Source organism: Poecilia mexicana, unplaced genomic scaffold (assembly GCF_051168715.1).
Source record: "Poecilia mexicana isolate PSO_F unplaced genomic scaffold, ASM5116871v1 scaffold_19, whole genome shotgun sequence".
NCBI classification, from domain to species: domain Eukaryota; kingdom Metazoa; phylum Chordata; class Actinopteri; order Cyprinodontiformes; family Poeciliidae; genus Poecilia; species Poecilia mexicana.
The window spans coordinates 6,519,501-6,531,584 of NW_028263388.1; the positions used below are offsets into that span (position 1 = coordinate 6,519,501).

At 38.4% G+C, this 12,084-nt stretch overlaps 1 protein-coding gene across 1 annotated transcript in view; it reads left to right on the plus strand.

Moving 5' to 3' along the window:
- Window positions 1–11,796, plus strand: part of LOC106904111 (ras-related protein Rab-26-like) — an 82,821-nt gene extending 71,025 nt beyond the window's left edge. Inside the window, exons 6-9 of the mRNA XM_088016577.1 lie at window positions 3,674–3,739; window positions 5,166–5,222; window positions 5,818–5,894; window positions 9,280–11,796. Coding sequence (XP_087872703.1) covers window positions 3,674–3,739; window positions 5,166–5,222; window positions 5,818–5,894; window positions 9,280–9,382 — 303 coding nt within the window. The 3' untranslated portion in view covers window positions 9,383–11,796. The remainder of the gene's footprint in view (window positions 1–3,673; window positions 3,740–5,165; window positions 5,223–5,817; window positions 5,895–9,279) is intronic.
- Window positions 11,797–12,084: the final 288 nt, after the last annotated feature.

Sequence of the window (12,084 nt, forward strand, 5' to 3'; positions counted from 1 at the left end):
AACACAAAATAACAAATTAAGCCCCTTTTCTCTTCTTAAGCAGCTTCTACAAGTGTGGAGAGGAAATGATTGCATTTCCATTCATCCATCCATTCAGCCTGGAGCGCCTCACCAGGGAGGCGTACGAACTAGATCCAAACATAGATCCTCCTAGATAGTTTAACATTGTCCTGCTGGAAGGAGAATATTTGTTGATTTCTTGGGTCATAATTGATATCTGGTGTGAACTTTGTCAATGACTCCGTTAAATATATTTTAGTTGGAAAAGAAAACTGTTTAGCCAATGGAGATGTTAAATGATGCCAGATTGTTCTGTGTTCACTTCATGTTTATGTAAAAATAAATAAATAAATAAAATAAACATAGGTTGTTTTAGATCTTTATTTATACGTAGCAAAAAACTCAAAATCTTACCAAGTATTTTTGCTCTAGTTTCTTGTGCAAATAACTTAAAAGTGACTTTTCAGGACGCCATAGGAGGTTGTTTTAAGTCTGCTATATCTTGCTGAAAAGTCACTTGTAAGTTAGTTTCATCTTATTTTATGCGTACTAAGATATTTGCATTAGAAACTAGACCAAAAAATACTTTGTAAAATTGTGTATTTGCAGTATAAAACACTTTAAAGAACTATATGTCACTTCCTTCCACTAAACATTCTGGCACTGTTTCATATTAATCTGTCACTATCTGTTATCTATCACATGAAATCCATTGAAGTTTTTGAGGTCTGATTATTTTTTCAAGGCACTAAATGGTGTCTTGGAAACGCTGAGCTGAGGAAAGGTTTTGCATATTTCTCTTTTCTCTTAAGATTCCACCACAGTGATGTCTGTCCTTCTTTCACACATCACTAAAGTTCAAAAAGATATTTTAGTTTCTCTTCAGAACTCTGTGATAAAAGCTCAGTACAGCTATTTAAAGGAAATAACAGTGTGAGATTATTAGGCCATATTTTTGTCAGAGTAATTGGCATCCTGAGGTAGAGTTTTCTCTCTCTCTCTCTCTGGGTTTAATTTTGTTGCACCTCTCGCCACCGTGCCAACAAACTGTCAAATTGCTCCCTAATCAGCTTCAGGTAAACATGGAATCGTTGGCTGGATGTGAACCCAAACCTAAACATTACGAACACACACTGCTGCTCATCCCGGCCACCTCCTCCTCCTCATCAGTAGAAAGTATTGCCAGGGCTGACATATTAAAATACACATTGCTCAACCAAGGCTGCAGCTGAAAAAGTAAAATAAAACTCTTCCAGGAAATCTTTTTTTGGTTCTTAACTGGTGCCAAACTTTAATGATATATATTTTTTTATTTGCATCTGTCTTGAACTGGTTATGCAAGCAGAAAGCAGCTGGAAAGTTAGTTACACAAAGAACAAATGGCAGATAATGTGATGTTTTCAGTGTTTCAATCATTTAATAATAAAAAAAATCCACTGAGAAGCTTTGTTTGGGACTAATTATTGAAACAAAGGTTAAAACAAAGCAGAAAAGGGGAAAAGGTGTTTCATCTCTTTTTAGATTAAACGCCTTTTTAGATTTGTGAAAGTGGAAAGAAACATGTAAAATCCTTCACTGTATTGTTTTCCGTGATCAAACAGACCAAAGAATATTTTACCTTCTTACACTTGAAAACACGTTGTGTATAACTGAGGTGAGATGACGTCGTCTTTAATTGGTAAATATTCTGCCAACTTTAGCTTTCTGGTTTTTATTTTCTAGAAACAATTGAATGATGCAGTCATGACGGAAACTACCTGCACTCTAAAGGTCTAACGTAGCTTTGCTATATGGCTTTCTGAATCTATCTCGGCACTTTCATCCACTCTTCTAGAAAACTTTTAATTATAACGTAACTAAGACATTCTCTTAAGGTTCCACCACAGAATTATACAGTAGATTGGTCAGTCAGATCAACTGATTGTTTTCTGTTAACTTGATAATAACTTTCAGAATTTGCAGCTGGTTTTGTAGCTTAAGAGTCAGATACATGAATTGAAATAGTCTATTAAAGAGATGTCCAAGTCCGTTCCTCAAAAGATACCATCCTGCAACTTTTGCATATATCCCTGCTTCAACACACCCCTGATCTATTTCATCATCTGTCATAAAAGCGAGTCTTTTGTTAACTGTTGTACAGTCTGGTCATCAATAATACATCAAGTGAAACAAATAAACGCTGAAAGAAAGCATGAAGTTTTCAGGATTCCAGAAGCCATTGGCTCAAACTTGACTTTTCATGTTGTCAAAACTTCAAACATGGAAAGTATTATTATTTTTGAAAGCCCCTTAAGGCAGAGTGATGGGGTGGTATTTCCTAAATGACCAGAACCCTGCTGCAAGTCCCCCCGAGCAGAAACAAATCTCCTACCACAGTAGGAGGGATCAACCTCTGAATGTCTGTCTTTAGTCAGTAGCTGGAAGCGTTGCAGAGGCAGAGTGGGCTTCATGCTGACTGCACTTCCTTTTGTTGTTGTTTTGGATTTTCAGATAGTTTTATATCTCAAGGTTTTGTACAAAACAAGTTTGATAACTTCCCTAAGATTGGTTCACATTGAAAATGAACATCGGCAGTACTTGGATTAGAGTTGAGGGTGTTTTCACACCTCACACCAGTAGATTTGGTTCTATTGAGTTGCATAACATCAACGTTTTCAGCTGGCGTGGTTTGCTTTTGGAGTGGTCTTCAGTCCGCTTGCAATTTGAACTGCATCAGAGTTCACTTCAATCAGACAGAGACCTCGGTTTGTAGGCGGAACAGAGTTCACTTGCGTGTTCATACCTCCCCAAACGAACCAGACTTTCTAGGCAAACAAACTAGAGTTTGATTAAAGCGGCCTAAGCAGGGCTGGTGTACACGCACCCTGTATCTTCAATAATCTCCACACTAAGGAGTCTCCAAACCTGATGAGAAGGAAAACAAAAAGGCAGGAAATAGTATTTAAAAAGTAAAAGTCAACACATGAAGCACGGTTTAAGCAGGATACAAATTCAAGAGAAAACACAAGATTCCATTGAGGCTGAAGCAACTTTGACATGCTAGTTGCCATAGCTACTCATCTCTTTGCATTGCCATCCTGTTTTGTCTCATCTTACACCGAAACATACAAAACACACTTCACCTGTCTCTTAATTGGTGCAGTGGAGTATTTCCAAGTGCATTTATTCATTTTTCCACGTGAATTTAATTATGTCATACAAGCTGAAGAACTGGATCAATACTAATTAGATCTGGAGATACAACAACAGTTTGTCTTCGTCTTTTTCTAGTCCTGTTAGTCTTAAATCTATCATTACTTTCTTTGGGTTAGAAGTACTCTTTGTATTGCATTTCAAAACGTTGCACCTAAAGGTTGAACGCAGTCCACAAATAAATGAGAAGTTTTCTAGAGAGAGCTGTGAGTGAGTGGAAACCAAAGACTAACAAGAGCAAAGGAACTCTGTAATTGGAAGGAGATGGATGGACCGAGATACAAGAAGAAAGCACACGGGTTGCTGATGATCAGAGAACAACAAATGCGTCTTTTGTCTTTCTCTTCATGAAACAATCCTCACAAGCCTTCATCCCTGACTCTCCTCTTCATCACCGCTGTCTCCGTCTGTCATCCCCGGTTCGTCCTTTTGCTCCCTTTTTCGTTTCTTTCCCTAATCTTTGCTCTGTTTTCATCCGCAGGCGTGGCTGACGGAAATTCACGAGTACGCCCAGCAGGACGTGGTGGTCATGCTGCTGGGCAACAAGGTGAGGCCTTGTTGGCAACACTGGGCGATGGATGGGCAGATGGACTCGGAGGGTGGCCGGGAAGGCTCATGGAGGAGGAGGAGGGTGTAGAGAGAATGGGAGCGCCAAGGCGGATCCGTGAATGCAAACGGGTGACCAAACAGTGTAAAAGGAGCAACAACACAGCGACTGTGGATTTCATGATATAACTCTCTAGTTTATTTATTTAAATAATTAATTGGAATTTATTGTGGCGATAAATCAAAATTCTTATCATGATAAGAAGCGTATCACGATAAATGATGAACAGTACGATAAATGTCCACCTCTGCTTTACACCATATTCACTCAGGAATTGGTGCTTTAAGCAAAATGAGCAGTACAGCTGGAAAATGAAAGCTTGTCATCAGAGCAAAGCATCCAGTTCTCTAAAATGTCTAAACTCATTTTGAATTTGATAAAACTCAGTGGAGCGTCACCAGCAGAGGGCGCCATAAACCATCCTGCGCTGTGGAAACTTCACACTGGGCCTAAAGAAAGTCGGTTCTGTGCCTCTCCACTCTAAAGATCTAGAACATTGATTTGAAAAAGAGACGGAAATTTGACCTTAACTCAAAAATGAACAAATGGCAACAGAACAACCTGAGCCTCGGTAAGATGCTTCCGTCCTGGAGACACCTGTGGGTATCAACTACAAATAACAACAAATACAGAAACAAATTTTGCTTGACGATAACTTGACCAAGAAATTATAGTGGTAAATAAAAATATTGTTTTATAATATTTTCAACTAATAATAATTATGGCTTAAAAATGCAGGTTCACTTTCTCAAAAACCTTAATTTTGTATAGAACATACCACACTAGAGCTGGAAGACATTTTAAATATTTAAAATAGGACCACCAAAAACCATAAATAAAATGGATTATGAAGTCTCTAAACAAAATTCCTTGTCAAAGAATATTAGTCATCAGAATGGAAATTATCAAACTCATTTTAATTGGTCTTTAATTGCTCTAACTGTTGCTACATTCACACATTTTGAATCTTAAGTGTTTTTTCCTTCCACTGAACTTTTCACAAGCTGTCCACACAGCTCTGAGCACCAGTCTTCTTTAACGATTATCTTTTGTGGCTTAGAAACTGAAAGAGAATTTTAAATTCTAGTATTCTGCAAGCTAAAATATTCCAGAAATAATGACAAAAAACTTTCTACGTTAAATACATTTTTGGAGTTTTACTGTTTGAGACAAATTCTTGAAATAAAATTTTGCATTTGGTGATATTCAAATGTATTTATCTGCACCAGTTAAATACATTTGAGTTAACAACATTCTGTACACGTTGTTTGGTATTTTCTAAAATAAAATAAAAAGTTGCATATTATTCTCATATTGTGTCGGCGCTGAGACTATCAGAGCAACCGCATGTTATCGTGTTTTCCAGGCTGACTCCACACATGACAGGATGGTGAAGCGAGAGGAAGGAGAGAAACTGGCCAAGGTGAACCTTCTCCACTTCACACAGGAGCTTTCTGCTCTGCTCCATCTTCTGGCACAAACACCCTCCGTCCTTAGTCTGTGTGTCATTTCTTGATTATTCTGTTAAATTACACATTTGGTAGCCCTGCATAATGCTGTTATCATAAATGGTGGCGCCTTGCTAAATGAATTACCCCGGCCGTTTCACTCAGAGAACCTCTGAGGATAAATTTGAATTCACCGGGAGGAAATCTGGCCGAGCCTCTGCAGATGTCAGGACGCCGTTCTCAGCTGGAATATTAAGACAGTTTTCACTTCCACAAAATCATATTTCTGTACCTGGGAGCACTTTTCATCGACTCTGCTTGGAAATAAATAAAAAACAAAAAAAAGAAAGAAAGCGAAAAATGGCTCAAGGCCAGAAATATCGACATGTTTTCAAAAAGAGGTTGAGTTATTGCCGCTAATTTTCAACTCCATCATGCCTCTGCAGGTATTTTAAACCCCAACCATCAAACGAAGTGTGCATTAATAAAGACCTAATCATTTCCAGGGTTATTTTCTCCCCTCACTAGATTTCCGTCGGCATGCTAAAAGCAGTCATGTTTCCTGTGCAGGAGTTTGGAGTGCCCTTCATGGAGACGAGCGCTAAATCAGGAATGAATGTGGAGTTGGCCTTCACCGCTGCGGCCAAGTGAGTCACACAAATACAGAGGCCCAGCATGAGCCACACCAAGTTGAATGGTATCTTGAGTTTCATAGAAAACGCTCGTTTGTTCCTGCTGTTGTACAAGTATTTATTCCAGTTCAGCTGAAGCAAAACCATGGAAATCATCCTGCTGTTTCCTCCTGGCTCAGAGAAAATAAAGGAGATTTACTGATTAGGGACTTGATGTGAGTAGTGACCAGAAAACACCCCCACCACCAGGTGGCAGCATGAGAACCGCTGGGATTCTTACCAGTATTTAAAGTCATATTTCCTCCTCCTCAGAACACTTTGGTGCCTGTAAATATGCCTGGACGGCTTTTCACAGAAACACTCAAATTTAAAGAACAGCAGGACAGAATATGGGAGTGATGTTATGGTTGTCATGGTAAAGATGTTTAAAAACTTTAATGTGCTTAATATCAAGCTTAATATCTCTACATTTATTCAGTGACATTGATCAAAGTCCATGTTTGGTATGTAAACGCTGTCTGGTGGTTGTTATGGAAACGGTTTGAACAGGAGATGCCACTTTTGCTCAGATTTTTATATTTAATAATAAGACACAAGAAAACATTTAGCTCAGAGGAGTGGAAAGAGTGCAAATGTGTTTACTCAAAACAATTTCAACGTGTTAAAATCTTTTAAAGTAATTAATCAGTCCTGGAGCCTTTTGTATTTGAGTGTTTCTGGTACGCCCATAAATCTGATGCACTAGCAAGATCTGCAATGGACGACAAAGCTGCTTCTGTTGGTCTACTGAGGGTTAATTTTGCTTCAAAAAACAATCTGATTGGATGCTGGAAGAGACTATTGTGTTGAAGTTGTGCTAAAAGGAGTTAGCCTATCAGCGGAGCTGCTCAAGCCTAAAATAGCATCTCAATGCTAAACATTAGCATGTTGCAGCAGCACATGCTAATGTCGGCATCCACAGTTCATATTTCTGAAGAAAGATTTTCTCAAAAAGTTCCATGACTTATAAGTTTCCAGAGGTGTGCGATTCTGAAGATTTTGGTATTCATCCGATACCAAGTAAATACAGGCCCGTATCGCCAATACTGATACTTTTTTATTTATGTCTAATATATCATCAAACTTCTGACCAGTCAGTGGGGATTTTTATGGTTATTCATTTTCTTTGAATGATTTTGTTCCAATCTATGATGAAATCTGGACAGTCTATAGGCGTCGTATTAATATGACAAACAGTAACGATGTAAAAACTAAATTGTGCACCTTTTTTACTGTATAAACAAAGTGCAAAACAAAATTTGAGTTGAGAAGCCAACTTTATTTTTCAGATTAACTGAACAACACAAATCAAACTGTAAAAATAAGTCAAAAGCACAGAGGGTACTATTTCAGCTGTGTGTGTTTTTTTTTCTTAATGTATAATGTCAGGCAGTTTGTGTGGGAGCCGTTTCCCTTTTATAGCCTCGTTATGGTAACAGGCCGGCATGCTGAGACGTTGCCAATAATAGACTCGCTGTCTGGCACACAATCCTTCTGCAAATACAGAATATCAAATCTGATCCGTTCATCTCCTCGTCCTCCAGCTCATGTTTGCTGCTTCATAACTTTGCTTCGCTCATCTGTTTTGTCACAGTTAAATCTCCACTTTGTCACTTTTTGTTATTCGCTCCGATCGCGTTAGGGTTGGGAAAGCAACCAAAAACAGAGCAGGGGAATGTAACGTGTGTATTAGTGAGAATAAATAACCCGTTTTTTATTCACATTTTTAGCTAATATACTGCTCTAATATTAAAGCAGTAATCAAAACATTCATTTCTGTGTCGACAAAAGCATCCTGCACTCCTGTTCAATATTAGGTTAAAAACTCATCAAGCTCCTGGTTTCTGCCTCTTAATGAGCTAATTTCCACGGTAACCACGGGTGGGTTGCTGGTACGCACCGCCAAATACAGACCCGGAGGGCTCAAAGGTTCAGGAGGTGGTGGCATATCAGCTCCATTAGTTTGAAATTATTACGTTTTTTTTCAAGGCAGGTCAATAAAGGAAGTGCGGAGACTCCTAATGAGACACAAATCTAGCATGAAAGAAGCTCAAAATGACAACAAAGCAGCTCATAGGGGACGCAGATGGTACAAAGAGATGCAAACAGAGGAGAAAAGTTTTCTGTTGGAATAACCAGATCGATTTTATGCCTCAGAATTACGAGGGGAGTTTTCACGCAGCCTGCTGTTATTTACCACTAAACAACAAACCACTTCAATGTTTTAACTGACTTACTGATTCACTGCTGCACCACCTTACAGCCAATACATTCAGGTCAGGGAGTTTAGCAAATGGATCACATTAGAGGTTCAGAATAAAAATAACTGCAGAAACAGACGGATACACATACAGAATGGAGGCCAAATAGATAATCACAGCAATATAAATTAGACTATAATGAAAAACATTCTATAAGAGGACATTTACTTCAATATATTAAGCAAAATATACAGAAACACATCCAGTCAATACAGCACAATTTTGGATCAAGAAGAATCAGTCGGTAGAGTTGTTTTAATGTAAATAAGTTCTTAAAGCTGTATTAGCATGATGAGACATTTTTCCCTAAAACAATTGAATGGTTTGGTCATGAACAATTACAGTTTGATAAAGAAAAACAAGTTTCAAACCTGGAAATGATTCCACAATAAATCCAGATGAAGTACAGACTTCAAATGAGCAGATTTTACATATAAAACCTACATGTAGTCTGGTTAGCTTCAAGTGGCCATCTTTGACTGATTCCGCAGGAAACTGAGTGAGTGTGTTAGAATAAATGTGGAAGGTGTTCAGTATTTTTTCCTAACTTACTATACTTGTTTGAAAAGGAGTGATGAGTAGCTTACATGTTTTGTTTTTTAATTCCCATCCCTTTATGCTATTCTTCAATATACCGTTATATCAAAAATACATACATAAATGTATACATAACATGTATATATTTATCTGAATCATCTAAGAATATCCCAAATTATTTTACTGCTTGTGTATCCATCTTCCATATAACTATTTAGAAATATTTCTTTTCAACCTTTTACTTTCGAATATATTTAGTTACTTTAATCATACAGTTCTACATGTGCTTTTATTCTTTTTAAAACTCATATTTCCCCTTAAATCACATACTCCATAAACTTCCTGCTTTTCCACGAACTTGTGATTATTGAAAATGTACAAATGATGGAGATCTTTGCAGAAAACCTACCAACACACAAGTCAGACATTAATTGTTCACTCCGACTCCGTGTGTGTGTGTGTGTGTGTGTGTGTGTGTGTGTGTGTGTGTGTGTGTGTGTGTGTGTGTGTGTGTGTGTGTGTGTGGGTGTGTGTGTGTGTGTGTGTGTGTGTGTGATCACCAGAGAGCTGAAGCACCGGACCATGAAGGAACCAGACGAGCCAAAGTTCCAGCTGCAGGAATATGTGGACAAAGAAATGAGGGTCGCTGGCTGCTGCCGGACCTAGACTGCACCCGGTGTGTTGATCATGTCGGTACTGAACTTAGCGAAAGAAAGCAGGGATCTTGTCATTATTATTATTATTGATACTATTATTATCATTAAACTACACAATAAGCTAGAGTATGCGTGTGCCTGGGAATGTCCCTCTTACTTTCTCAGTGACTATAAGGCCAACTCCCATAACTCATCCATCTGCTGCAACTGTGAATGTAAAATAACTTGTGCATGTCCACACACACGCACGCACACACACACACACACACACACACACAGACGTTTCAACTCAGTTCACTGCCTGCAGAATCTATGTTGCCCAGATTTTCATATGTGATGTACATATTTTAAGAATGACGGCTCATTTTGTCTTTTGGGAGCTCAGTGGCAGAATTTGGTGGTCATGATGTTGTAGTTTATCAAATCAACAGAATCGGATCAAACTCACTGATGCAGCTAATCAGCCGTTTCTAAAGTCACTGTGTCCTCTTCTTGTACAGTATCTAACCTGTTTTATTGATATATGTGAAACTTGATCTGAGCCTTCGTCCGTATTTATGTGCTCTACATTTCATATTTGAAGACGTGTGATGAGATTCAACACTAAACGGCATTCAGTTTCTCTGTAATTTTGACCCCATATGAAATGTAAAGAAGCGCATCATCAGCAAAGGACTGTACTCTGCACTTTATCACAACGACACAGAGGAGAGAGGGGGACTTCATGAGATGTCCAACTTATTTATGATGGCTTCAAATGCTATGAGTGTATTTTTATGGGCATAAAGTAAATAACTGGGTATTCTGTGTAAAGGTTGACTGTAATAAAAAACATCTGATTTCAAACCCCTTTCATTAACCTTAGTGGAAATTACATTTCACTTAATTTACTTTACCCGCCGTCATGTAACCTGTAGAATAGATTGGAATAAAGTCAGCATCACCTTAAAGCTCAGGCTACGTTCACACAGCAGGTACTTATGATCTTTTTTTTTTTTTTACGTTGAAATACCTTTTTATTTTTATTTTTGCGAAAAAGAACTCGTACCATAAATGAATTGGGACCACGATCAGACTTCAGTGTGAACAGAAAAAGAACTTCTAATGAAGACGTCTAACAGCAGCGCACCGTTTACGGACGTAATGATAAATGGCGCCATCTATGGATCAATTTTTAAAGTTATTCTGCAAAGGGAGACGACGGTCTTGTCACAGAATCATAACAGGATGAAGTAAGCTAATAAAAAGAAGTCACAACTAAAGTCAACGGCGTTTAGTAGAGCATTGAGTGTGACGTCTGTGGAGGAATCTGATTGGATGTGGAGTCAGGAATGAGAGCGGTGAGACTGTGATGCTCTTCACTGATGCACACGTCTTTCGTAATAGCAGAATTGGAATCTTCCATCATTGTTTACATCAAAGTTTACCACGTCTGGCAGAATTAAGTCACCAGAATGACATCGAAATTGGATCAAATGCGACGTGACTGTTCAGTCTGTGGATGCCGTGAAAACAATCTGATGCACATCTGATTTAGCACCACATGTGGAACAGATGTGATGTTTTGTAGGGTGACAGTATCTGAATTGGAGCGTTCAGATGGCGGCGTTTGACGTGGGTCGCATACAGGCAAAAAACGTCCGATCTGGGTTGGATCAGGCTGCTGTTTGAACGTAACCTTGGAGTGCTGTGGGATTTTATCAGTATGAAGTTCATGAAAATACTTCAGAAATATCTGCTGTTTGAATGACAGATCCTCTATCAGAGCAGGTTTCTTCTACATTCCTGTTAGAGACCAACGACAGACCTCTACTCATCAGGTGTGGCTAGATCCCATGGCATACGCTCGTATCCTTCCTAAAACAAACAATATTCACTTTTCGTGAATCAGATCACAATTCAAATTTGACTCATGATGCTGGGCAGCTGAAATGAAAGCCAAGGCGTTGGCGGCTGCTTTCAGACCGGCTTTAAGAATTGTTAATGTCCATTACGATAGTTTAGGGGTCTTTTCAGTTTTTGTATAAAGTTTGTAGATTTGTTTTGTTCCTCTTGGTGGATGAGAGCCTGAACCTGTAACCAGAATCACTGAAGAAACAGCTGGAGTATTGAAGGTTCCTCGCTTTAAGGAATGTTTGTTTCGGCTTTTATCTCCAGCTGAGTATTTTTCCACGGATGAAGTGGATCTTTGTCAAATCAGTGCCGGATGACGGTTGTTCTTCAGATGCATCAGAAAGATGCCTTCATGTTTATTCTTTTCTGATGATTGAAGCACTTTTTGTGTACATGACAGGTTTTCTTTTTTTTTTCTCTGAATCTGAAAGAGGGAAATAACTTAACTTGTGGTCTTGTAATTTGTATCTTGCAATTATTTATATTGTAAATTGTGTTGAAGAATAAATTCTGTCAGATTCTTCCTGTGAATCGTTGGTGCCATCTTCTGGTAGCAGACTGGAATTACAGATTTTTTGGGACAAATTGTGTTTCTGCATCCTGTAGAAAAATAGATAATTATTAGATTTTTACGGTACCAGCAGGGTGAAAAACCAACCTAGCAAATAAATTAGTAGTTAGTAGATCAGCAAATATAAACCCTTACATAAAATAAAGCTGGACTGGAGAAAGGTGAAAATGTACTCTTCTAAAAGCTGAAAGTTTTGGAGGGTTTTAAGTCGAGAACAATTTTTTTTAATCATGTTTTATTCCTGCTGG